Source organism: Cygnus olor, chromosome 3, assembly GCF_009769625.2.
Source record: "Cygnus olor isolate bCygOlo1 chromosome 3, bCygOlo1.pri.v2, whole genome shotgun sequence".
NCBI lineage: Eukaryota > Metazoa > Chordata > Aves > Anseriformes > Anatidae > Cygnus > Cygnus olor.
Window position 1 is genome coordinate 48384167 of NC_049171.1, and position 27319 is coordinate 48411485.

General features: G+C 45.4%; 1 protein-coding gene across 2 annotated transcripts in view; it reads left to right on the forward strand.

The window, feature by feature from the left end:
• The window catches only part of AFG1L (AFG1 like ATPase), a 66062-nt gene extending 63898 nt beyond the window's left edge, over nt 1-2164 (forward strand). For both annotated transcript variants that reach the window (XM_040550968.1, XM_040550967.1), the window contains one exon: nt 404-2164. In XM_040550968.1, the coding sequence (XP_040406902.1) occupies nt 404-538 (135 nt within the window). In that variant the 3' untranslated portion in view covers nt 539-2164. The remainder of the gene's footprint in view (nt 1-403) is intronic.
• Nucleotides 2165-27319: the final 25155 nt, after the last annotated feature.

Below are 27319 nucleotides of genomic sequence, written 5' to 3' on the forward strand. Positions count from 1 at the left end.
TGTAGACTGTACAGAGCTGCCTCGCAAATCCTCACACACAATTTGGCATGTTGAATATTCTGTTTTTCCTTTTCCCTATAACCTATTGTTAATGGATTTCTAAATGATTTGTCTCAGTCACTGTACAATTAATCAACAGAAAAGTGGAAGTAGATGGTTAGTGTGTTATCATGTTGTTTTAACTCCAAATTATTACTTTTCTGTGCTCTTTCAAAGGATAGTTTAGCTGAAATAGGTATTTTTGTTTAATTTTAGGAGGTTAATTTTATTTTCTGTTGGTGCCATGATGCTGTCCTTTATTGTCCACATCTGTAAAGCACTCAGTATAAAGGGTTAGATAGGATGAGCTTCAGTACAGCTATGTTTCTTACAGTTTTGGTATTGTTTTTGTGTATTAACATAGGATTCTGCCAAAGGACTCTCCATGTTTACAGGAGAAGAGGAAATCTTTGCATTTCAGCGTACTGTCTCACGGCTTACGGAAATGCAGACTGAGCAGTATTGGAAAGATGGGGACAGAAGTAAAAAACACTTGTAATTAAAAGTTGAATAAAACCACCGAAAAGTATGCAAAGAAGTAAGACTACAGAATTGGAAGGCTTTTTAGCACAACTGAAATAATAATTGCACTTTATCATCTGGACCATGTTTCTTTGATCAAGTGGTTTTCATGTTTAGGACATGAGGACTGATTTAATTTTCTGTGCCACCAGTGTGTGAACATGTGAAATTTTACCTTAATTTTATTTTCTGTAAGACATAACTTTGATGTTCAGGGAGTTTAACTGGATTAGAAGATATCTGGAGTATTGCTGTAGAGACAAAGTCAGTGGATTACACAGGGTTCACAGTAGATTGATAAAGTTACATGAAGAGGGCACTTTGTGGTTCATGCACTACGTCTGTCATGTATAATGCAGTTTGCAAAAGAGAGATCAAGTGCTTTATGAAACTCCTGATGTTCTGTAGCATTCTCCTAGAACTACTCTGTAGCGTATTCTGTTTTTTCTTTTCCTGTGTGTAGCCATCTGCTGTCTTTCAGACTCTAAGAGTTTGATGTAATCAGACTGTTGCTCAGTCTGGTTAATTGAAACCGAGCAGTTTGATCCAAGAGACAAGACTGAGGAGGAGCTTGAAGGTACTTGAAACCTCAGAGGATTAAACCCAAGTAATCATGTATGGTAAAAGAAACTATAAGTCAGGGTATACTGTAACATGTAAGTGCAAGTTAATACTTTTCCTGTATTTTCCTGTTCTTGCAAGCTGGGTGTGCTGCATTCGCATTACTGATATATTTCTATCCTGAATTATCTCAGGCTTCATCTTCTCAGGCTTCATCTCTGCGGCACCTTTCACTGCTACTAGCACATCAGCCCTGGTCTGGGGATGATAGTATGCAGTGCTACTGAGGCAATTAATCATAATACAATACAAATGTGTTTTATGAAAAAGATGAGGTATTAGCTGATTCCCAAAATCACATCACCTATTCTTATGTTTGTTGGAAGCTTTCTTCAAGTTAAAAACGCAATTAATTGTTGTCATTCTTGGTTTTAATCTGACTGAAACAAAAGATGGTACTGCTTGTATCGGCTCATGCTCTACTTTTATTAAAAAAAAAAAAGTTTTAAAAGCACATTTTAAAACCCCGAATAGAGAAAAATACTATACAGATGATCTGAAAAGATTGCCACAATTTCTTATGGAGGAGATATATAACATCATCCACAAATTTGAGGGGTTTTCTTGGATTTTGCAGTGTGACTTTTTCTTGTTACCGTATGTATTACCAAGAATATTAGTTTCTGCCTTTATTAAGCCTGATGAAATTGTCTGAATCCTAACCCCCATCACTAATACAGAAGGTTTTTTAAAGGGACTTTTTGGTAGGGGAATTAGGGACTAGAGAGGTCCTGTGTGCTTGGATGTCTTACAGCAATACAGGTGCTTTGGGAGTCGTGTGCTCAAGTCTGGTTTCCTGTTCTGACCACTTCTGTTTGCCCTGGAAGTTACTTGAACTGGCAATACCTGTTATCCAAATAACTTTTAGAAACTATGCTTATCATTTACAATTCGTGCGACTATGTTATTCGCACAAGAGTGACTACAACTGAGAATTTTAATGTATATTTATGAAAAATCCAATAAGAATGTATTGCACTTAGATCAATTTTTCAATTCCTAAGTATGTCTTCAGATATTTTATTAAGTTTCTCAACTGAGAGACTATTGAGATTCATGTGGGTGTGTCTGTGTGTATAGACACAGACGTGCATAGATGTATACTTCATTCATACGTACATGAACGTAGATAAAGCTAATATATATAATTTAAGTGTGTATGGTTATATATTTGTACACGTCAGTCTGTACTCATCAGCCTGGCCTCAGCTAGGCTGTAACTGTCCTGAAGTTTCTGCTGAGTCTGGACTTTTTCTTCTAATAGAATTCAAGTACCTCTGGCCTTGTCCAAACCAGAATTTGTTGTGGGAAAATGGGAGGTGGTGCTATGTTCCCTAAAGCATCTTGCATCTAGATATTTATATGCATTATTTAAAAAAGTGTGCGTGTTTAGCTTGTATGTCTTCCTCCGTCATGTGGTATAAGGGAAATGCAAATAATTGCAGAAATACAGGTGAGACATCTGGGACACGTGAGAGAGGAGTTCTGGCAGGCTTTGTATTCCCACAGAGACTCAGGCCGTGGAAGTGAAGTGGTTTTCCACGGTCTGTGTGGGTGCTGACTGATCTCATTTAACCAGGGTCTCCTGGGCAGATATGCTTGTGCTCAAACTGGTGCAGCAAATACCTGATGGTATTTGAGGCTTTTCTGCATTGTGTGCGCTGATCCCAAACTTGGATACTCCAACTTTTTGGAAGCACAGCTCCTAACGCAGCAGGCCAGTGGAATCACTGAAAGCCTCCTGGGACGCAGGTGAACTCTGTCAAGCCGTGGGAGGGAAGTCAAGTTCCCTGAGCTTCCAGAGCCAACGCAAGCTTCCAAAGTGTATTCCTAAACAAAGCCATAGGGCAGTCTGGACTTGGCCAGCAAGGAAGTTCTCTGCTGGGATTCGTTGGTAGGTGCTGGCAGCAATGAGGCAGAGGAAATGGGGAGTACTTCAGAAGTGTTTTGGGGCTGAAAGAGACTGAAAACAGGAAAAGCTGCTTAAATCACTGTGCAGTACCTGTGGTTGCACGGGAGAGTGTGGATTGCCGCTTTGAGGTCAGGACCACAGGGAGAGATTGGCGGGACCAATTTGTCAGGCAGCCCGGACGCTGGGGCAGGGAGTGATCCCTGCAGTAACCACAGAAGCGGCGTGCCTCTGTGCAGCCGTGTCCTTAAAGAAAGCGAGGCCCTGCGTGCTTCTTGTATGGTGCTGCTTATAATTGTGTGGCACGCATAAAGTCTGCTTCCAACAGGAAATTTGGGGTGAGAGGGCTGCTGCTGAGGCCACACGGCTTCCAGGCAGTTGGGCACTGACTGGGATCTGTCGCACGATGGGTGGAGCTGGGTGCGACCTGCCCAAGGTGCTCAGTGCTCCGGCAGTCCCATCCCCTGCTGCCTGGCCGGCTCCTCGCTGCCAGGAGACAGCAGCTGTCCTTCGCTTTCTGCTCCCACGTTAAGATGTTTCACTTGCCAAAATGTAAACAGTGAAATGCCTGCAAATGAATTGCACACACTCCTTAATGGCCTTAAAATTGCTGGATTTATGCTGCATGCTTCCATCCATCAGATCTGGAATGTTTTTATCTACCCTTTATTCATTCCGCAAACGTTATTGCTGAGTTATTTTAAACATCTTTTTGAGTAACCTTATTGATGTGGTATGAGATTTTGCTGCCATAGAAAGTAAAATCCTTGTGATTATGGACCATGTGAAGCGTTTCATGTTGGCTTATGAAGGCCACGTCCTGGCTGAGAATCTCTTGGTAACTTGTTTCAAATACTCAATTGACAAAGCTGTTCAGAATGCCCAACAATTTAAACTACAACCTCTATGAGTGTAGTTACTCCATTCCTATAGGCGATCTATCTTGAAAGCTGTATTTTCAGTTCACATTCTTGTGCTGCAGCTCTTATTTATTTTTTAATAAATAACACAATTGTATCTTTCTAAATTATTGCTTTTCAGTATTTACCTTTGCACAAATTGAGGGAACAATTGCAGTGTTTTGGGTATAATGAGACAGCCTACTGCAGGTCTTCATAGGAATTGAAGATGCACTTCTTGCTGTTGTCATTATTTTAATCTAAAAGGGAAAAAACATTAATGGGTTTTCATGAGTAAATGTGATCATAACGACACTACAGCTGGATAGATGTCACCAGTTCTGCAGCAATTTAAACATGAACAAAATGACCAGGTTTCAAACAGTGCCCAGCATGGTCACCAGGCATCTAAGAAGGAGGGAGAACAGTCTCTCCGTCAAGACCTGTCTAAGAGGATCAAGATTTGGGGTTTTCTTTCTGCAGTTGTCTGGAGCTTCGTTAACCCTGCACCTCAGTTTCCTCGTTGATAAAATGGGAATTGTGTTATTTCCTTATTTGCTAGCCCTGGAGTGCTGCCAGGCTTAACTCATTAATATTCTAAGATGTTTTCTGAGGCTCTGGGATGAAAATACTTCAGTAAAGTATGTAAATAGTGCAAAAAATAATTTAGCTACTCCAAGTGGATTAGTTTCCTTGTTTGGGTTACAGAATTAATACCTTCAACTAAACACCATGTGCCTCTTTGCAGAGTAATTTTTTTTGTACAACACGTCTATTTTAAAGAAAAAAATATCTGAGGTATGTGATTAAAAACCAAACCAGTTCATGTAGTTTTTCTTCTACCTGTAATGATAGATTTCCTTTATGACTTATTACAACCTTAGCTCCTGTACTTGTGAACTGCAGTGGCTTTGTAAATTTTGTTGAGATTTACATTTGAATGTATACTGAGAATTTTTTAAACACAGAATTGAGTCTAATATATAACAAACTGAACCCTGTTAAATCTGTCTTAATTGAAAATATTTTGTTGTAATAAAAAATAAATCCAGATTTTATAAGCATTTAACTGACTGCTCATGCTGTTTTTCTGTACATGTTCTGAATAGGTAAGAGTTGTGTTAACTCTGCGTTGAGCTGTTTGTCACTGTCTCCATGTGGCAACACCGGACTCGAGCACTGGCAATTTCTGTGCGCCGGGCTGCCTGGATCAGCCAGAGCACCCCAGGCCATTGCCATACCCTTGGTTCAGCATGGGGTAAGTGTATTCAGGGTTTGTAAGGAATGTCCTCCAGAGGAGACGTGGACTTCTCCTCCTCAGTTACTGCTGCAGGCAGTCCTACCCTCACAGGCTCTCATTTTTGTTTTGGAAACATTTTTTCCACCTCTTTTTCTCCAGCAGTTTGATGGTAGGTTGCTTCATCTTAGTGCATACCACAGTTAAAATGCTCTCTTTTTTCTGTTATTATGGGTTTCTTACTGCTTAAGAACTGCTCTTCACTATCAGACACCTAGTTCTGCAGTTAGTTATGGGTTTTACACAGCTTGGAAAACCTGATGAAGAAAGAAAAGGGTAAGCCTGATGTGTCTGCTAACACAGCTTGGGGAAACATTCTTCATGTTTAAAATGGCAAGCTGCAAAATGTTTGATTGCTTTGCTTTTTAAATCAGGAAAAGGATCAGGAAAGGATACAGTGCATCTTAGCGTTGTGAATGGGAGAACGAGGCTGCGATGTGACGCTTCTCCAGGGGTGCGAGGAGTGGCAGGTAGTCAAACAATTCCTCCTGACGGACGGCCAACTGTGCTTCACAGCTTGGGACTGAGGCACCAGCACTTTAACCTTTTTTTAGGAGCGGTTTAATTCTGGAGCAATCTCTGTCTTTCTTCCCCCTTTATACCTTTTACTGGAAACCTTCAGTCTTTCCGTATCTTCCAAAGAGAGGAATTGTCATGTTGAACATCAAGCCTCCACCAATTTGCTTCAGTATGTTGCCTGCAGCAGTAGTGATACCCAATGTTAAATAAGAGCATCCAGAAAACTTCTAAATCTCTAATAAATGTTAGCGATTCACCAAGGTGTATGAAGCAGGAGACTACATCCTCACTTTGTTACCCACGTAAATGTTAGGTTCTTCTCTAAGATGCTCTAAGATCTTATTTTTAATTTTTTTTGCCTCAAACATCCTGCAGTAGTATGTCTTTAGGGTCCAAATAAAAATTTTGCTCAAAAAAAAAGGTCCCTTAGTAGCTTCTCTCAAAATACTTCAAGAACAGATGCAGTCTACCTGCCTGTGCAGGTTTTTTCAACTAATACATGTTTCTCTCATACCCCTCTGGTCTGTTTCTTCTCAGAGGTGAGCAATCGCAAATGTGCCCATCTCTTGACAGAGAACAGCAATGTGGGTTGTGGGATACTTGATCTTATTTTATTTTTTTTCCTGCAACCTTATTTCTTGAGGCAAGGGCACAAGTTTGCAGAGGCTCAGCTTCCCTAAGGCCCCTGGGCTTGGAGCGTCCTCCTGTTGGCTCTGAGCATCAGGAGCGCTGGCAGGTACAAAATTCAAGGCATGGGGTCTGGGAGGAGGTACGAGGGTACCAGTCCTGGGTCAGAGACCACAGTGGGATTCCTGGTGATGTCCTAGCGCCAAAGAACCTGTCATATGTTGATTGTACGCTTGGATTTTGTTTCTTACCTTGCTTCAGCTGCCCGCAGTAACAGCCACGCTCCGGAGCTGGCAGCGTCCTGTGAGATGCCGGTCATTAAAATGTTGCCACCCTCTGTGCATTATTTTGCATAGGTCAGCACTAAACATTGTCTGCTGCCTTGTGCTCAGGAAAGAGAGATCCCTGCTGCTCTTTGGTGCCCATTGCCAGAAAAGCTTCTTAAGCAAAATGTTTTGTGGCAACAGTGCCTGGGCTTGCCCTCGCCTGGCGTTTCCTGGTGGCTGTGAAAGCAACAGATTTGCCTGCTTCCATTCTGCCCATCTTAACATCTTAGGCGAACAGCTGGCAGCAGAAACAAACCAACTAGTTCACATCCTGAAAATCCCAAGGACCTCTCTTCACAAGCACTGTGCACTGCCACCCCCCTGGTGGCAATGTGACTGGGGACAACCCCGTCAGGTCCACGGCTGCTCATCAAATGCTGCTGTCCTTTGTTCGGGAGTCCTCTGCACTAGTCAAGAATATGTGTGGCTTTTTTTTATCTTACTTTATGGAGAAAAAGACATTGACGGTGTAGATATGCTTAATTCTAACCCCTTTATCCTGCTATAAATTGAGTGGCAGCGCAGCCTCTCAGTGCATTTCCCATGGTTACCTTTTTTTCTGGAGGTTCTGCTGAAACAGTGCTGCTTCTCTCAAAGCAGGGTGCAAAACAGCAAGAAGTGGCCCAGCACCCGTGGCCCTGCAACATGGAAGATGCTTCTGACCCTTGGGCTGTGGCAACGCCTCTGTTTTCCTTTCTGTCTGCTGAGGAGGAGGACCCGCAGTGGCAGATCCTTGTGCAAAGGGAGGACGGAGCAGATGGAGGATGCAGGCCACTTGCTCCCTCTCCAGCCTTCTGCATTCTCCACATATTTGTAAAACAACTTTTGTTGTAAATTGAATTGAATTCTAAGAGCGCCATTAAAACACAGAAATGCTTCTCTCTGACCTATTACTCTGCATTCATGTTGGTAAAATTTTGGATGAGTTTCTATAGTCCTCCCGCCAGTTCTTTGTCAGGGTGAAGGGTTTAGTTGGCTCTGTTAAGCCACTCTCTAGCTGAAATTGTTCATTTAAATTGTTATAAAAATTCACTCTTTTCCAATGTGAATCCTATATTCCCAGATTCAAGTACTGCTGCCAGTGCAAAGATTTCGAATTCTTTCAGTGCAATCACACTGTGTCAGTCCAAAGCCAAATTACAAACACTTATCCGCAATTCCCCTTACTCAGCTTTACGCTAATTTTTCCAGCAGGCAACAATAGCCATAGAAGTATAGGAAAAGATTATTAGAAGAGCTTAAGAAATGGTCTATCAATTCCTTCAAAAGCTGCAGCATAATTCTAGCACAGCCTTTCACTGCAGAAAGAAAACCATTTAGTTCTGTGGCTTAATATATTTTTAGTGCGCGGTTCTTTAACGTCACAGTAATTAAGAGAGATCACAGCCACGGGAAGATGAAGCACGCAACAAAAGATCAAGTGATTGTTTAAGCTAAAGTTAAATGAACCAGGGAAAGCAAGCTCACTGACGTGAAGAAAAAGCTTCCTTTGTATCCTCTGTTCTTTTGCAATTAGCAAAGCCAAGCGCACTTGTGGGACTTGTTTGTTCTACCTCCAGTGATGGATAGCGGTCAGGTCACAAAGTGACGTGTTGGTCGGTCGGGATTTCTCCTGCGGGCTTGTTAAGAACATCCCTCACGTAAGTAAGGTCTGTCCTGGAGGCTGGGGATGAGGGACCCAGCACTGGTTCCCCGTTTAGCCAAGGTTCAAACACTCTGCGGGCAGCTAACACAGTTGGTTGGGGTGCGGGCGGACAAGGCCTGTTGAAAACACGGGCAGAAGAGCGGTCTCCAGTTGTGGCGGTATCTCATGAGAAGTGAAATTTCCGAGGCCAGCGGAGAGAGGAGCGATTACTGTCCAGCTAAATTACAATCTGAATGGTTTGCCATTTTCAGTGCTTGGATAGGATGGCAGCGATTGCTATAGAAACTTCTGCGAGCGAGACAGAGAGGTTTTCCAGCACTGGGAATTGCGAATTGAGAAGGTTAGACTGGGTGCAAAGCCCATTCAGTGAGGCAGCTGCCAGTTGAGCCTCTTTGCCAAGTAAATTGTAGGAAAAGCTGAATAAAACGTCCCCCGAACGCACCAGGCAAATTAGATTTCAGTCACAGCCTCCTGGCTGGGGTTGGTGGGAGATGGCTCGGGCGCAGGGTGCACCTGCGGGCGCTTGTGCTCTGCCTGGGGCACGGCAGGGCACAGGTGAGATGAGGGATGGAGGGGGGGGGGTCTGATAAAGGGTGTCTGTGGGGACAAAAGCCCAGCCAGATGCATTCCCAGGTGGCTAGTCAAGCTGGGGGAGCAGCGGCCCTCCAAGCCCCAGTTTTGCCACCTCTGAGCAGGGGACAACACCCCCATCTGGTCCCATCCCTCCCCAGCCCGGTGTCGATGCAAATGGGAGTGTGTTGCCTGCCTGCCCCTTCCCCTCCAAAAAACTGTGGCAGGCACCTGGAACTGTCCCTCTGTAGCAGGACGACAGGACAAACGGGGAGACAGGGCCGAACCCACAGGTGGCTCGGTACTCGGGGCTTCTTGCTTGCCACCTCCCAAAAGCTTAGGCAAGGCCTGGAGATCTCCCCTGCAGCCTGTTGGGCCCTGGCTTTGGTTGCAGACCCAGGCTCCTTACGAGGCTGCTCGCACCTCCTTTCCACACCCCAACACCCCAGGCATCCTGTCTGTGCCGGGAGAGGGCTTGCTGTCTTTTCATGTTCATCTCCGGCCTTGAGAAAACAGGTCCTCACCCCTCCGGCAGGGGGCTGGCACAGGGTGCTGTGCCAGCACCTTGCTCCCCGCTGATCCCCTGAAGGGCCGCCGGCACCATTATTGAGCCTTATCGCTGCCGTCGTTTCATTTCCTCCTTCCTCCCATCTCTCCTCAACCTCCTTTGATTTAACTCCAGGCGGCCAGCCAGGAGAGCATCGAGCAGGTGAGCTCAGACTCACACCGTGCACTTCCCCTCCTTGAGCTGCGGGCAGCCGGCGTGCCAGCTCAGCCATCAAAGCCCTGAGCCCCGCTCCCCATGCAGCAACTCGGCTTATGACAGTTGCTCTTCCAGTCGCGCTTGGCTTTAGGACAAAGCAGTAACACCTCTATATGAATCAATGGGATCACCTATCTTCCTGTCTTGCACTTTCCAAACATACTGGTTCATCGTTGGAAAAAAATCTTGCATTGAAGCACAAGAAATTATATGGCACGTGTTAATATGAGCAGTGGGATTTGTCTTACAGCATAGAGGTGAAAAATGTAGCTAGTCAGAGCTTATCAAATCCACAAAATGTTTACTGTACGTCATACTTCTCTGCAGAAACAAATGATGCACTTTTGGTATTAAGTGTAATTGGCATTTTCATCTGATTCTGACTCTACTCATTTACAGTTTCTAAATACATAGCTCTTCTTTAAATCTTACAGACATCCTCCTCTGCTATCGGAGCATCTGAAGACTGTGCTTGCTCTGATTAAGACAATGTCTCTCGTTGCCCACTTAGTTTTTTTTAAGTGCATTGATTATTTGTTTTACTAATGGCTAATACCGAGCTGCTACATGGCATGTACCTATACACACACATAGATGTGTACTCGAGGGCCTACTAATGGGCTTTTCAGCCCTTGTGGACTGTAACTGCTCCCGCAGTCATGAGTTAAGGCTTGGTTAATGGACTCTAATCTGTCAATTCTTGAACAATTTAGGAAATTAGTTATTGACATAATGGAGAAATTATCTGAGTGTATCACAGCAACCCATACTTGAGGACACCTCCATCTGCTAAGGTTGACCCTAATAATTAACGGCCTTACCCAGAGCCCCAGAGGTGCTTTACAAGGCACAAGGCTGAAGGTTAAATAGCTTCTGTGCATCAGATGTGCTCATTACACCAGTATGTCTGTAATCACTTTCCTGAAGCCACAGCAGCTTGTTAATTGATTGCTCTCATTTTAACGTCCTTCCATGGCTCCCCTGGACCATTACGAAGCTTTGCCCTTGTCCTTGCCTGGTTGCCTTTGGCTGTTCAGCCTCAGACCTGGTGTGCCAGACAGGATACCAGCAGCCTCCTGTCCAACCTTGTGCCACCACAGTTGGGTATCCAGGCAGCCCAATGGGTCTCCCCCTTTTGGTTCCAGGGTTTGTCTAACTTGAAGTTCTCCAAAATGAGAAGGTGGTGATGAATCCAAGGCGAGGTGTCATAAGTGATTGGTGTGCGAGAGGAGTAAGGTTTGCAAGGAGAGCATGACCGATTGCGACTGGTAAACCAACAGCTTATCTGACCAACTGCTGCACCTGGAAAAGCACAGCAAAGCAAACAAGAAAACACAACAGAAAAGCCTTCTGAGCTGACAAATCCTTTGCCAGCCAATGTGGAGCTGTTAATGACATGCTCTTGCCTATATCCCAAGTGAGAAATGAGCTTCAAGAGCCTCAGGCTTTGGGTCTAAACCCTCCAATGCACTTGGGTACCTTGTTAGAGCAAAGGGTATGTCCCTGCGTAGGAGGAGTAGGGCTTTATCACCTACTCTTTTACGCACAAAGATAATTGAATTCATGTTCCTTGTGTGTAACAGTGTAAGCAGGGGCTAAAACCAGAGGTTTCAGCAGTGCTTCTCATTTCTTGGCTTAAAAACAGACACATGTTCCCCCCTTCCCATTGCTTTTGCTCCACAGCACTTCCCATGCTCATACAAAGGGGATGAGCAAAGACCTCTTGCACTGTGGCCCTTAGGAAGATTTTACTGTTTCACTAGGGCTGAGAGATACTCCTGGTTAGCTGAAGGAAGAGGCTAGACAAGAAGTCAGGATTTGTTAATTTCCCGTTATTTTTGGTACATTTAGCATCAGTGGCAGTAGACAAGTTCACTGCTGTATTTTAGGCAGCATTGGGCAATGCTGTTCCATAACCTAGCCAAAAATGTAGAACCAGGCTAAAATGGGATAAGCAGAAAATTAACATGAAATTCTGCACCTGAGAACGGGAAGCCAGTCCCTGGTGCTGTTCTGCAGGAATACCTTTGTACTTGGACTACGGAAGCCAAACCCCTCATATGCCATCATCTAGCTCCACCATGTGTTGGGATCTCTCTTCTTGCCACAGGGGAGAGATTTATTTATTTTTTCTCACCTTTTCCCATGCCAACTTGCAAGCAACAGTGATGTTCTCTCTTCATCATCAGTGATGTTCTCTGTGTTTCAATACTAGCAGGCAGTTCCGCATAAATCACACATTATTTGTGAGGCTTGGTAGCTCTTTCTACGGAAACTTTTTCCCTGTTCTCCTTCATTTGTCTTCTCCAGAGCAAGAATATCTGGCCTTTTCACTGGCCAAAAAAAATAGCAAGCTGGGACTATGAAATTCTGATTTTGCAAAGAAGATGTATCGGTATACCTGTCCTTAGAATAAAGGAAGGAGCCATCAAGACGGCTGGGACCCCCACAAAACTTGCATCTCCTGGGGCTCTGAAAACATGCCCACCTGCTCTTTAGTCAATTATTTATTGGGGGATTGGACTAGATGATCTCGCAAGGTCCCTTCCAATCCCTAACATTCTGTGATTCTGTGATTTATCCCTGATGATAAAATGGGTTGTGTGAACCAGGACCGTGACTAAGGCTTTCTCCTACTGTTATTTCTTTAATAACTTTAACAATTAAAAACTGCTTTGGTAAATGTATAGAAAAAAGCTCTGGGAGCTGTCTAGACTCGGTTGGCGTTTGCCTGCAAGTAAGAGGAAGACCACGAGATGGCAGGGTCGTATCACGGCATCGGTCCTGCTGGCTTGAAACCACCTGGAAAGGGAGGAGGGATTCACGCTGCTTCTGCCACACTGTTGCGCAAGTTAACATTGACAGCCTCTGGCCGGATAATAGCTGTTACTGTAAAAGATTTTATTTTTTCCCCCTATAAATTCCCAGAAAGTAAGAAGTGGATAAAATATGCAGATAGCTTTCAACTTGCTGCTAGACTGCGAACAAAATAAAATACATATACAGTACTAATTTGGACAGAGATTGCCTTTGGAAAGTGTCAAAAAAAATGCTTATGCTGCAACTGCCAGGGCTGAGCAAGCGATGTGCTTCACGATCACATATTAAGAAGTCAATTCAACTTTTCAGACCCACCTTGGTGGTTTCACTTCGGAGTGCACGCTGCCGTTGGTGTGACTAACGCCCCCAGCCACCTACAAAGGTCTCAGCCAAGGCTTTGTTCTGGCACTACCTTTGTGCACACACATCAACAGCTCCATGTGTTGCAATTGGCCTCTGGGACTTTATTTAATTCTGGAATGCTCAGTGCATGCACAAGTGGCCTTGTGACAAAGGGAGAATTACCCAACTTCAGGTGCAGCTGTGAATTACCCAACTTCAAGGCAGCTGTGATGACAAGATACTGTCTGTATCTCAGTGAGGCAATCTCCTTAGTGCAACATCTTCCTCTTCATCTGCTGGGATCCTGACGTTGTTCTCAAAAAATCATGACACCTGGAACAGATTTGGAGTTGACACGACCTCATTTCTTCCCAACAGTATGAGCCTGTGGCCCTTTAGCCAGAGAAGTCTGGCTTTTGAACAAGCCCAAAACTCTGCTGCTCTGAGATTTGGAGTGCTCATAGGATTTGTCTTACAGTGGACTCCTCAAAGAAAAACTCATGACTATGCCTCTAGAAAAAAGAGATGGACCTTCCTTGGGCTTCCTGCGGTAAGAGCTTCGGGAAGCTCACCAGTGCTGTTCTGCCACCCCTTCATCACCACAGTCTCTCCACTCCTCCTCCTGCACGTGGTTCAGCCTGCAGCAATCCTGTCCACTGCCTGTGCCCTGAGGAGAACGAGCAGGCTGTGCCCGCCCCACAACAAGTGTGAAGAAGGCAGGAAAGGAGATGGCTCAACCTCTGTTTAACATTTCATGTATTCTCATTGTTTTGCTGTTTGTTGTTTGGTTGGTTGTTGTGGTGGAAGCTCTTTGTGGGGGCTTCCCTGTGTGACTTCCTTTTCCAGGCTCATAGCCTCTGCTGGCTGGTTCAAGCAGGTCCTTGCGCAGTCAGGTTTTGCTCTATTGAGGCATGTAACTCTCCCCACGTACTGTGCAAGCACCCCTCATGGCATTCAGAGAGACGGATATTTGAATATATCTTGAGGACTATCTCTTAGTCCTCAAGCTCTAAAAATGCTAAATTTCACTGGAAAATAACATAGATGAACATGCATTCATTGGTCCTCTGTGGCTCGCCTAGTCAAACTATTGCACAAACACTTTGAAGGATGGCACACAAATTGATATTTATACTGGGAAACTTCGCTCCTGTGGAGAACCTGATGGAACAGAAGTCTGGTATTATGCAGAAAAACTGCCCCAGTGTTTCAAGGAACAGACAAACAAAAAGATCAGTCCAGCTAGAGTGAAGAAGAAACAAGGGAAAAAAAAAATCAGCTCCCATCAAACACGCCAGAGTATAACCCTCTCTGCACATCTCTTCTCATAAGGATCCAACCTCCTGAAAGAACTTGCAATCAACGGATGCTGAAGTCTATTAAAGGAGCAAGCAGACGATTAAAGTAACAAGTCAATGAACTTTGGTGGAACTGACTTTTCTGGAAAATTAGCTGGATTGCCGGGGTAACCAAATCACAAAAGCACACAGGACACAATCAACACACAGAGGGATACAGACGTTTGCTGAAAAGTTCTGTGGGCACGACAAAATTAAATGAAACTGGATGTCCTAGAAAACAGTTTTCACTTTCATCATGTCTCTTGGCTGGATTCCACGGCATCGCAGAAACATTCCTGCAAGAATTGATTACTTCTCTCATTCTGGGCCCTGGAGAGCTTCCCACACCACTCAGAATAGGTAGTACTTTTTGAGCACTGGCTTAGAGGTGAGATCTCAGCCAGCTGGGCAAAGCTACCATCTTCCAGCTACACATTACTATGCATATGACTGAATCCAGCCATCAGCGAGCCAAAAGAAAGGGGAGTAAAAGGGCTAGCTACTTATTTTACCCAGATGGAGCAGCAGAATATGCAAATAAAAGCAGATGAGCCACGAAAAGCATGGCGGGTGGGGTGGGACAGTAAGCTAAAGCTGAGCCAGAGAGCAAAGGTGGATATTTTCCTGACACTGAGAATGACCTTCATCTGGCTAGTGATTGAGCAAGTGGAGCCAAGCAACAAAGTCAAGTCAAAAACTGTATCTCCTCTCAGTTTTGAAGAAGTGTTATTATATTCATGGGTTCAGTTCAGCCTAAAACATTTGATACCACAATTGAATGTTCCCTAAACTTTGGGAATATTCTGGATCGGCTCCTGCCTTGGTCTGCTTTCAGCTGCAGTCTTTGCAGATAAGATCAGCCATTGCAAGGCTTCACGTGGTACCCTGACTGAGCCACCGTCATCGCTCTAGCCACAGCCTGATCCTTCTTGTGTGCTCTGTACCCTCCTGGGTTGGAGCTCTTTGCTCATGTAGATACTCCTGCTTTCCTGAGGCATGTGGGACTCTGACTTTTTAACAGCCGCATGGAAACCTACTTGCATTTCCTCAAAGAAGAAAAAAAAAAGAATTTAAAAGTGTTTCTTACTCTTAAAAAGATCTTTTTCAACATAGAAATAAGCTCAAGAGTCTCAGTGTTTGGAGATCTTAGTTCAAATCCCTGATCTACTTCTAAATTCCCGTGTTTCAAATGTAGACTCCGCGTACCGGGTTAACAGCTCATGGGTATTGACAATAACTGGATCTCTCTCCATCCCTCTGTTTGCCTTGTTTCAGCTCTCACTTTGTACCCTCTGGAGGTAGACTCTAATTAGAGCTCAAGAGAACAGCAAATTCTTACATCGTCCCAAGCAGATGGGGAGAATGTGCGAGAGCACTGGGACCCTGGAAAAGGCAACAGAAAATGAGAAATTCTTGATTTCCAACAACAACTGGTTTTCCAGGAGAGAAGTCTTGTTTTTAAAGATCTCCAAGATCTCCTGCACCAAGACTAGCAGTGTTATACGGTACATGGAACCTGGTGGTAAAAAAAAATATTAAAGAAATGGGTACTGAGAAAACTAGGAGGCATGGAGGACAGGTGAGCATGAAGTTTGAGAAGATGAAATAACAAACGAAAAGGAAACTACTCATCCAAACTATCGTACAAGCAGCTGGGCATCACAGCTTTTTCCTCACACTCTAGTAAGATGAAAGTCTCTGACACCAGTAAGTACAGCGGGCTTGTGGACTGGAGAAAAACTGGTGTTGAAATTGGTGTTGAGAATACAGTAATAAAGCCCTGAGCAGGCAAAAGATACAGTCCTCTCAGACACAGGGCACATCAGTGTGCCAGCGACAGGGCTGTCTTTTCAATCCTTCCCTTCCGCTTTCTGCTAAGTGCTATTTTTCTCAGTCTCTTAGCGGTTAAGGACAGATGGGAACCATTAGATCTCTGTAGATCCTCTGGGAACTGTTAGTCAGACCTCTTGTATATCACAGCCCTTCAAACCTCACCTGCTTACCTTGACTTAGTCTTGCCTACAGCATCCTTCGTGCTTTTAGATGCAGTTAGAGCCCTACCATCAGAAACAAGCCCATCTTGGCTTGGGCATACCTGTAAGATGTGCCAACTACCCTGACAACTTGTTACAGTGATTAATCACCTTCATCCTAATAAATTTGTGCTCAGGTTTTCATATTAATTTATCCAGTTTCAGCTTCCTGCTACACATTCCCGTAATTTACCAGATTAAAGAGCCTTTCAGTACCTAACATTATTCTCCCAATGAAGTTCCTTCGCCATTGTAATCAATTTTCTGCTCAGTCTTTTTTTGATAAGCTAGAAAGAGTGAGTGCTGAAAGTCTCCAATTGCAAAGCATTTTCTTCAGGCTCTGAATCATTTTGTGTGGCTCTAATGCTCCACCACCAATTTTTCAGCATCAGTTTAAAACATGCAAGCCACCCCCTGTGCTGGTCTGGCTAATACAGTATGTGCTCATATCCAGGTGCTTCTCCCTTAGGACTCTTAAAATCTATTCAAAGTCTTGTGCAGATGCAGGTGAGCTTCCTTCTGGCTGGCACTTGGAGCAGCTGAAAAGCAGCCATCAGTCACCATCACTGACGCTGCCATCTCAGCAGGTACAGAGAAAGTATGGTAAGGCTGTTTTCCTGCTCATTCACTGCGATGTGATTTAATATGGGAAAGTGATGCTGTCGCTATGTAGGGTACCTCTCTGAGCACGTCACCTGAGGAACACCAAGACCACATCCATAAACATCCATAGACAAGCGAACTGGCACAGAGCAGCCGTGTCCATGCTATTAAACCCTCTTACCTTTCACAGCATTAGTGGCTGCGTCCAGACTTTTGCATCCTTTTCCTCACTCAGGGATGGTCTCAGGAAGGCAGGATGTCCACTGCAGCAGAGCCTCCAGCAGGTGTATGGGGCTTCTCAGCACAGCCCCATGCATCTCAGCAAGAGAAAAGACACAGGAAGAGAAGTCAAAGACTGAGGAAGAAATTGGTGGAAAAGCCTTATGTTTAAAGGAGATGAGAGCTGCTTTGTGGGTACAGATCACGGGGAGAGGAGGCATTTTGCAACAGCGCACCGCTGCCCCAGCAGCAGAAGGCTGTGAAGGCAGGGCTGCCTCCTGCAGCTCTTTCTCTTACAAAACTGCCATTGACAGTAATGGCACTTTTTGCATAAGCTCAGGCTTATGTCTGAGGTCTTGCACCATCGTGCAGTGGAGACAGAACCCAGAGGGCACACCAGGTCTAGCAGCCTCTCTGGGCCGATGCCCTGTCCCTGGGACATCCCCAAGTTAGCTGTCCTGCATTAAATATTCACTCAGCACCGGTACCCCGACGTTTTCACAGAGCTGGCATGCCCTGCTGTCATTAAACTCGAAAGGTTGCTTGTCAGAGCTGAAACAGCAGCAGCCCCGACACCTAACTCCAGCAAAGCCCATGGCACTTCACATCCATTATCTGCTGACAGAGGAGACAACGTTCAGTAGGCCGAACAGCTGAGGTATCCAGGCTGTGCCTAAATACCACTTTTTCTACATGTATGTCCAGAGTTCTCAGATCAGGAAGTTGGGGGAAAAGTGGTTTGGGGAGAAGATAATCCCCTTCACGTTTGAGTAGAAGGGGACAAAAATACTTGACTGCTAACATTTTATAATACAGGTTTTGACTAAAGCAATAGACACTTTATCTTCTTGGACAGAGTTTTCTCCCTCATGTTATGTCAGTGGCAGAAAATGCTGAATCACAAACCTGGAGCTTAAAAAAAGAAGTACTTCATAAGCAGAAGAAACATATCTTACATCATTTCATGCTTCCTGCTCTGCTCTCTGGTGCCATGTTCCTCATTTTCAGGCTGTTTTAAAGGTCAATTTCACAGAACAAATCCTGACATCAGGCATGGGAAATATGCTGCCTCATCACTCTGGGATCTCTTCTCACGTGATGAGTCCCAAGTCCCATTCCCACAAGTAGAACAGTTCCCATCATCAATGCCGCATTAAAAAAAAAAATCTTATTTTTTTATATTTTTTCTTTCCGTTCTCCAAGTTGATATTCATTGCCACCACCGCCTCATTTCATAGGCTGGGGGCTTCTTCAACAGTGTTATGCTAGTGCCATCTACGGGCAAGTAACAGTGCTACCAGTCCTACAAAGTAGGAATATATACCTAAACTGATAACTATTCTCAGGAAAGTTTGAAAGGACTTTAAAGAGGATTTTATTTAAGATTGCTCAACAGCTACAATATAGGATCTGGATAAAAGTTAATCACGGACTGTAATTACTCCTGGTATTTGTCTTAATCCTAATTGTGTGTTCATTCAACTGGCTTCATCTTGCCTGAGGAATTTTGATGCTATAATTTGAGCAGGCGGGAGAGGTCATGGTGTCGACCCAGAAGAAGAATGCATACGCTATTTATTTAAAACATAAAAACTTGAACTTATTTGAAATGACCACTATCAATTATCAAACATTTAAAGAATGATGGAAGGCACAACAGTGATAAAAAAAGGTTCAGTGCCATGGGAAAGTTGCAGATTAATTTACTTGCTTAATAAATTTAACTCTTCTAAAAATGTAAGAGTTTAAACTTAATAGAAGAACCAGTCAGATACTGTACTGGTTATAAATTACAAATATATAGTGACACAATTGTTTGATTGAGGTATTAAAGTTACTCCAAACTCTTTTTTTAGGTTGCCTATGCCTCCAAGAAAGGATCTGGCTCTTTTCAGTACTTTGTGACATTCACTTTCATGTGAAAATTTTTTGTCCATATCTGTAAGCCATGCAAAACAAAACTGGAGCTCCCACTCACCAAAAGACTACAGATGACATTTTAAAGAAAGCACAACAACACAAGATGAAAGATTTATTTTCTGTTAAGTTATATCTAGCCGGAGAGTTATACTGCTCCCAGCTCCATGATACAGGCATGAAGATTGCCTGCCATGCCCACAGAGCTCTATGATGGCTGGCACGAAGTGCATGGTCAACTTGCCAGGCTTAACCTCTTGGTCTTGGTCCCTGCAGAACTGGTGAAAGAAAAATGTTCAGGCCCTGAGAGCAAGGACTGCCCCGCAGCTTGTCATTCAGCAACAAGCATGTGGCTCAGGCACCAGACCCATCCCAGCCCTTCACAAGAAGAAGGTCCGTAAGGCTGTAGGACTGAAAGACCAAACGTCAAGGGAAGGGCTGCAGCAGTCACACGAAAAGAACTGAGGCAAAAAGTCCCCTGCTAATGGAGTCAGAACAAAAACGTTTGGCTAGGATTTCTGGAAGAAGGAGCCAGAGGTGTTTGTGAATAAGCACAAGAATAGGCACTTCCAGTTACTGCAGAATTGTAAACAAAAGTACTTTTGTGTGCTCCTGGATTACTTGCTCTTATTTTCTCTTGCGGTCACATGCTTATGTGGGCCTGTACTGTTTGACAACATGATTCATTAAGACATCTTAAACTGCAACCAAGTATTGTAATTTAATTTAATATGACTTTGCTTTAACTTTCCTGTTACTTAGTATAATTTATTTCATAACTGTATCGCTTACATGGCCAAATCCCCAGTGAATTCTTTAAAAGTTTTTGTTGATATACACACTATATTTCCAAAGCGGTTCAGATTTATGGGCGCTCTCCCCCCCCCCCCCCCCCACCCCCCGTCATTGTTTCATTGTTTCAGGGGCATCCCCTTCTTTTCAGCAGATTGAAACATCCAGTAATGTGAAACAGATTTGGTGACCCTATAGCACTAAATCACGCTTTGTAGTGCTTTATTCCTGCTCCAAAAGACTTTATGCATTAGCGGGTACATAAAATTGCACCAGAGAGTGAATACATATTGAAAAGTAATAAATGATTCCATATGGTCTTAATTTTTCAGAGCAGCTCACCGCTGTTTTAAAGCAATAGTGTTTAATTTTCCAATTAGGAAGATTTTTAAATAGCTCTTTTGACCCATTGATATGGGAACACTCTCACTTCAGATATTTTCCCCCAGCTGAGAGATTTGGGTGCACCAACAATTTTCACAGTCAAATTGTGCCCTTGGCTAGCTGGCTAGCAAGGATACAATTAGCCATGGTGGTTAATTTCTTCCTTTTTTTTTTTTTTTTTCAAAAAAGCTTGTGTCATCACTGCTGCGAAGACGCAGGTCACAAAGCCTCTGTGAGCAAACTGAATAGCCTGTGTTCCTCTTCGAGCTTCTTGTACTTGAACATCTGTCAGACCTATAGTTCCTCCCCAATTTTCCATGTTATTTTCAAGGAAAAAAAATCCATTTCATTACAAGGCTTACAATAGCTCTACCTTGATACATTTTAAGCTAAATAGGCCTATTATGAAGAGCAGCTCCTGCGTTTAGAAACAGCAGGCTCTTCAGCAGATCATTTCTCAGCATGTAATCAATTACATGTGCTCACACAAATGCCACACGAAAAAAAATTAAAAAAATAAATAAAAAAAATAAAAATCAGGTTTCACTTTTAGCGTCGTTGGTTCTCCAGAGGTAAACAGCAGTGAATGGCTTAAGCCACGCATCTCTTGCACAGTGGTGCAGTAGGCTGAAGGAAATGATTTCGCAGGGCAGGGTGCATACGGACGAGGGAATTCAGTTTTTCAGATTCCAGGAGGAGTTTGCAGGGCAGTTAGCTGTAATTGCATGCCCCAAGTGTGCTTAAGTGACATTCACATAAGCCATGAGGAATGCAAGTCCTTTCATACCCAGAGCAGGTCCTGGGATGAGCTGAGGCATTCAAGTCCAGAACTACCGCCCCAAACGCTCCTGCTCCTGCTGCCTGATCCTGGAGGCTCCTATTTTTAGTCTGCCCGCCTGTGAAGATGCAGGACATTCTGCTTTGGGCATACCCAGAACCGCCCCACGCTGGGCAGCTCCACACCTCTCCTCCCCCTCGACCCAGCTCAGGAATTGGGCGCTCGGACACGTCCCCGTGCAAGATGAGCCCCACGGCCTCCTCTGAGCACACCCAGTGCATACCAGCAGGCTCCAGCCCCCGACACAGCCCTGCTGCCACCGCTGTTCCCAAAGGGGGTGGCAGGCAGGAGGTGCCCGCCGCTCGCCACAGCACAACAGGGACACTCAGAAAATGTCACCCCATCCCCACCCCCTGGCTGGAGGCAGCTCCTGAGTCAGCAGCCGCCCGGTTCCTCTGGCTGGCAGGGAGAGGACCAGCTGCAAGTGCTTATCATCGACTTCCCCACCACGTGCCGAGACGACGGCTGCTTTTGCTTAGCACTTCACCAGCCCCTTTGAACCCTTTCTCAGCTCCCCAGGGGGGCTTCCTTTCCTCCCTGCCCTCCTGTGACAGGAGATTTGGGGTCATCTTCTCCCCCTTCTGCCTGGTGGGGCTCAGATGGATCTCCCTGAGCTTCCTGAAGAGCACCTCAGGCTGGCCTAACACGTGCTCCATTTCCAACCAGCCTGCTGAACTCGTACCGCTGCCTGGGGGAGAGGGTGGGGACGCAGGACTCATGGGCGCAATCACAGAGATGCCGTGACCTAGCAGTAATAACATTGCCATGGGGAAGGGAGGGAGGGCGCAGCCCTGGCATTCAGTCCCCTTGTCCCCATCTGCCTGTGTGCCTCACATCAAACGTTTGTCAGAGAGCAAAAGGTTTGTGAGAAGGACTTTACGGGTTGCCCAGAGAAGCTGTGGATGCCCCATCCCTGGAGGTGTTCAAGGCCAGGCTGGATGGGGCTTTGGGCAACCTGGTCTGGTGGGAGGTGTCCCTGCCCATGGCAGGGGGGTGGAACTGGGTGGGCTTTAAGGTCCTTTCCAACACAAATTATTCTGTGATAAGGACCAGCACCTACAACTCCAGCTCCACGCACTGACAGATGGAGATGTGCAGCGAGAGGAGCTGGGCACTCCAGTCACCTCATACAGGAGGAAATGGGGCAGGCTGGGCATCCCACAACGTCCTCAACCAACACCCGGCCAACTCGTTCCAAGCCTGCCACGGGCTGGCAGCGAGGGCAGCAACACCACGATGGCAGCGACTTAGGGCCGGTTATGAGGGACTCAGGCAGCACCACGACCATGATGGCTGTTACTCAGGGCCGTTTATTAGACATCGGACTCGCGCAGCACCATGACTGCGAGGGCGGTCACTTAGGGCGGCTCAGGCAACGGGGCACCGGGAAAGGGCAGCCCCCTGAGGGGCAGCGGTCCCCGCCGTCCGTTTAACGGTCACCGGCCCGAGGCGGTTAACCCCTGAGGCAGCCCTGCCGCCGCGCGCACCCCCTCCCCACCCGATTACTCGATTGTTTATTATTTTCCAGGGGGCGGTGGCGGGGCGGAGGCGCCGGCCAATGGGAGGCGCCGCTGCCCTGACGGGCGTCGGGTGCCGGCCAATAGGCGGCGAGGGCGGGCCCCGGCGGTCACGCGCGGCTCCAGAGCATGACATCATCTGTTTGCACGCCGCAGCCTAGCTTGGTGCGGGCGGGGCCGCGGCCAGGGGGCGGGGGCTGCGGAGAGGGGGCGGGGCCTCCGCGAGGGGGCGGGGCCGGGGGCGGGAGCGGGCGTTAACGGCCGCGGCCTAGCCCGGCGGGCCGGGAATGCCGTGACTGAGGGGTCGGGCTGGGGGGGGGGCGGTTAAACGTCCCCCCGAAGTCGCTGCCAAAAACTGCTGTCGCCGAGATTAAATCCTCTGATGCCACCTGAGCTGAATGCCACAAAATAATAATAAAGTGTTTCTCACTGGGTCTTATTGGTTTGGTTCATTTCACCATAATGCAAGCCCAATTACTGCATCTACTCCCAAGTGTTCAGAAGTTACTGTGCAAACTTAAATAAAAATCAGATATAAAAGGTTTTTTAAAAGGCAATCGTTTTTTTTTTTTCCCTACTTTCTTCTTGGCCCTGGAAGTGTACTTGGGCCACGTCCACGGAGCGTCAGAAACTTGGCTGCTGGTTAAAATAGAAGCCGAGGTCCGTGCCCTTAAGAGGACTTTAGGAAGGGGGATTTCAGGAAAACACCAGTATTGTGGGACTCATAAATAAAGGCTGAGAGAGCTGGCAGTGCAGCTGTGCGTGGTTACGTGTGGCTGTTATTAGGCGAATTAAAAGCTGTTAGAAATCCTCCGTCCACGAGAAGCTGGGAGTCTTGTCCTACAAGGCATGGCATTTTGGTGGGCCCTGGCAATGCAGCTCCAGCAGATGGGAAGCCTCTTCAATAACAATTTGAAGCTACAGGGTTGAATTTTCCCACTTCCAGTTGTTTTATTTTTTTATTTTTTTATTTTTGGTTGGTTTTGAAGGTTCAGTTGTAAACCTAGTTTATTCCAGAAAGGTCATCGTGTTTTTTAATGTGGACAACTACATCCATTGCACATCCATGCACACATGGAGAAACAGGTCAAGAATTCCTCAGCGGTGGGTCCTCAAATTTAGGTGTACTCAGAGCTGAAGCAGCTTTAGGTTGTGCTCCCCAAATTATCAAGATCACTTGGGGAAAGAGTAGTAATGTCACTGTTTCCTTCTGCTGCTGCATTTCTCTTCCTTCCCCTCCCCTCTGTTACAGTATTTGATCAGCCAGTTCGTAGGCTGCAATCCAACCTCAATTGATCTCTAAATTGCAGTTCATCCCTTTGAGGAAAATTTTATAGTCGGAACTCCGTAGCTGTCTTTGGCAAACCCCTCGTGTCTCCATGGCACCATTTGGACCCTTGCTCTGTGTCTATCTGCCAGTTAGCCAATCTTTCCTTAATAACTTTGGAGACCATTAGCCAGTTTTAGCCAAATTGGGCAGAAAGACTAAAGTCTTAAAGTATGAAGTTGGCTGGCTCCTAGATGACATTTTCTAATCAGTGCTCAGGTTGCTCCGAATCAGGCACAAAACCTGCTGCCCTTTGCCCAGCCTGTGTTTAGTAGGGAACTGTGGAAAGAACAAAAAATAGTCAGAGGTTGCCGATGGGAGGGGTAGGCACAGTTATTGCAGTGGGCATGAAGCCTTTGGAGACCTGGCTCCAGGTGGCTTACAAAAGAACCTGTTATATACTTGGTTGTGTGAAGTCCATGCGGACAATGCAGCCATTGTTAAAGGTAACTGCAATATAACATTGTCTTATTGAACAGCAGTTACGCTTTACAATGGATGATGATAAGGATGAGGAAAAGTTCCAGGTCTGCCCCCCCCTCCCCAAGGTAACTTTAGCTGTGCCTCCAACTGTATACCTATGCTTCTGCAATAGCATGTTTGTATAAAGAGGTAAAGCCAGAAACGTGACCTGCGCTTCTCCAGCTACCAGCCCAGCGAGAATGTAGGTTATGGCAGAAGGAAGGAGTGATCAGATCTGGGTTACTGCTAGAAACTGGTGCACAAACATCTGATGAAAAGCTGACTTTCTGAATCAACAAAATGGAAGACTCGGAAGGAAAACTGAGCTGACAATAGCCTTCTGTAGTGGAACATAAAAGCTTAAAAGAGTTAATCTCAACAAAGAAAAATCACTTATAAGGATTGCCACCCAGAGGGTTGTCATATGACTGCTACTTTCTCCTAGGCAGTATGCCATAGGCCCCTCATCTCACGGGTCTTGAATGGTCCATGTGTGACCTGGATAACACACAGGAATGACTCAGCTGCAAAGGAGCTGTGACCCCACTGGATCCGTATCAGGTGGTGCCTATGGCATGGAGAACAGCTTTTAAAGGAATACAGGAGTACGTAACTTAAAAAGGTGTAGAACAGCTTGCCAACACATACATTGTTATGTAGGTCCTCTGAATTAGATCATCCCTTGGTGTATGAGCATTTAATATTGATAAAATATTTAAGTTTTTTTTCTTCTCCCTCTTTCTTTCTTTCTTTTTCTTTCTCTTTTTCTTTCTTTCTTTCTTTCTTTCTTTCTTTCTTTCTTCTTTCTTTCTTCTTTCTTTTTCTTTCTTTCTTTCTTTCTTTCTTTCTTTCTTTCTTTCTTTCTTTCTTTCTTTCTTTCTCTTTTCTCTTTCTCTTTCTCTCTCTCTCTCTCTTTCTTTCTCTTTCTCTCTCTCTCTCTCTTTCTTTCTCTCTTTCTTTCTCTTTTATCAGTGAATTCTTCCTGTGATTCAAGGAAAAGGGATGGTTGCATAGAAGTCACTGAACTCCATTTTCTATCCAAGAAAGCAATTGCCACACAACCCTCTCTGTAAGAAGGTGGCTGCCTAATCCACCATGCTGGATACACGTTCCTGATATCTGCTGTCCCTACTCAAGTGTATAAAAGGAGGTGCAGAGGAAGGCACTGCACTGAAACACTCTAAGTAGGCACAGTAAGTGAATGAGGCTTTCAGATGGCCTCGGGGCTGGCCTAACTTTATTCCTGTTGAAGTCAGTGATAAAACTCCCATAAACTGAGACTTTCTGAAAATCCCACCCTTGGGGCATTGAAGTACTTAAAGGAAGAGACTGGAAATCATGCAGGTTTTAGATTCAATTTTGATCAGTTTTTATACTTACTGCAGTGGTCCCAGTCATAGAACAGTGGTAACAACGGGTTCCTCTGTCTTTCCATTTTGCTTGCACGCATCTGGTAAGCCAAATGTATAGGAACAATTAAGCTGTGGTTTTGATTCTGCCTCTAAATGGCACTATAATGTGCACACAAATGCTATGTGGAGGTATGGAGAACCGGTACAGTAACTTGCACGATTAATGCTGTATGACTGAAACACCAGTGGATTTTGAAGAGGAAAGGTAATCCTGCAGTAAAGGGCCGGGGCTGGCACTCAGGAGATCTGGTTTTATTTCTCAGTTCTGACACGGGCTTCCTGTATGACCTCAGCAGAGTCATGTAATTGCTCAGCGCCTCAGTCCATCATCTCTTTAATAGGGTTACTACTTATTTCCTTTCTCCCGCCCTGGCCTGCCTTACTTAGGCTGCAATTCTGTCTGGGAGTGGAGCATTTCTGACCACGTGCAGGGCCTTCACCTAGTACAATGAGCCCTAATGGCAATGCCTGTACAGTAATGCAATGCCAATTAAATAAATAAATGAAGATGATAATATCATTTAGGACTAGATTTTCAGCTTGTAATCCAGCCCAAGGTCAGAGCGCTGCAATTCCCCGGAACCTCGGGACCTGAGGAAACGCTCCGTGGGGAGGTTTCTGCACTGGCCACACACAGCCCTGAGCACCGGCAGGTTTTGGGAAGGGCTTTGGTGTCAGTCACAGCTTGGCAGCTGGCCTGCGCTGGCTTTGCTGTCACGAGCAGGGCCTCCTCATGGACGAGGTCTTTGACCAAGCACCTTTCCATCACACACCCTCTTGGTTCGTGACTCTTCAGTGCTACCGCGGTCCTCCTCCCCTAGCAGCTGCTAAATAACGCACACAACGCCAGCATCCCGGCCGCACGGTAGCTGGTGGTGTCCTTCTGAGAGACTGAGCTGCCTCGCATTCCCAAAAGGGGCCGTGTCGCAACGAAAGCCACAGCAGGGCACGCGATGTTGTGACCCAAAATGGAGTTGCAGTGAAAATTATTTCCATGACCCAAACCTGCATTTATTCTGATTAATTCAGTGTCTCCTGCTATATTTAGACAACTGAGGATTAATTGTATGCATGCTGAAACGCTGTCCCTGGTAATAAAATCACGCTGAACTACTCCTAACAAGTACCACTTGAATTCCAAACCTAACTGGAGCCTGAGGGCTGTTGCCCTTACTTAGCAGGACGTGTAAGGCATCCAGGATCAGGGCCTTACTGCTTTCTGATCAAACCGAACGGTTTTCAAACCTCATCGCTCATCTGTGGTGCCAGATAAATCAGGAATAATTTGTCTAGAAAATAGTAGTTCTACCGAGAAACGCTTCAGAAGCACACGTACTTTTTGTCTGGTGCCCGAGTCGACCCTGTTTTTGCCCTGAATCTAGTCCATGATGAGGCTGACCCAAGACCAGGCACGAACTGATACGTACACGTCGCTATGTACTGTATTTATAACTACATCCGTATTAATAGCTCTATATTCTTCGGCTTTGTGGGTCAGCCCTTTTCCCAACCTGTAATTAGCTGCGTCGTCAAGCAAGCTGCTTTGGCGGGCTTTCTGTAACAGCGCGTGCTCAGG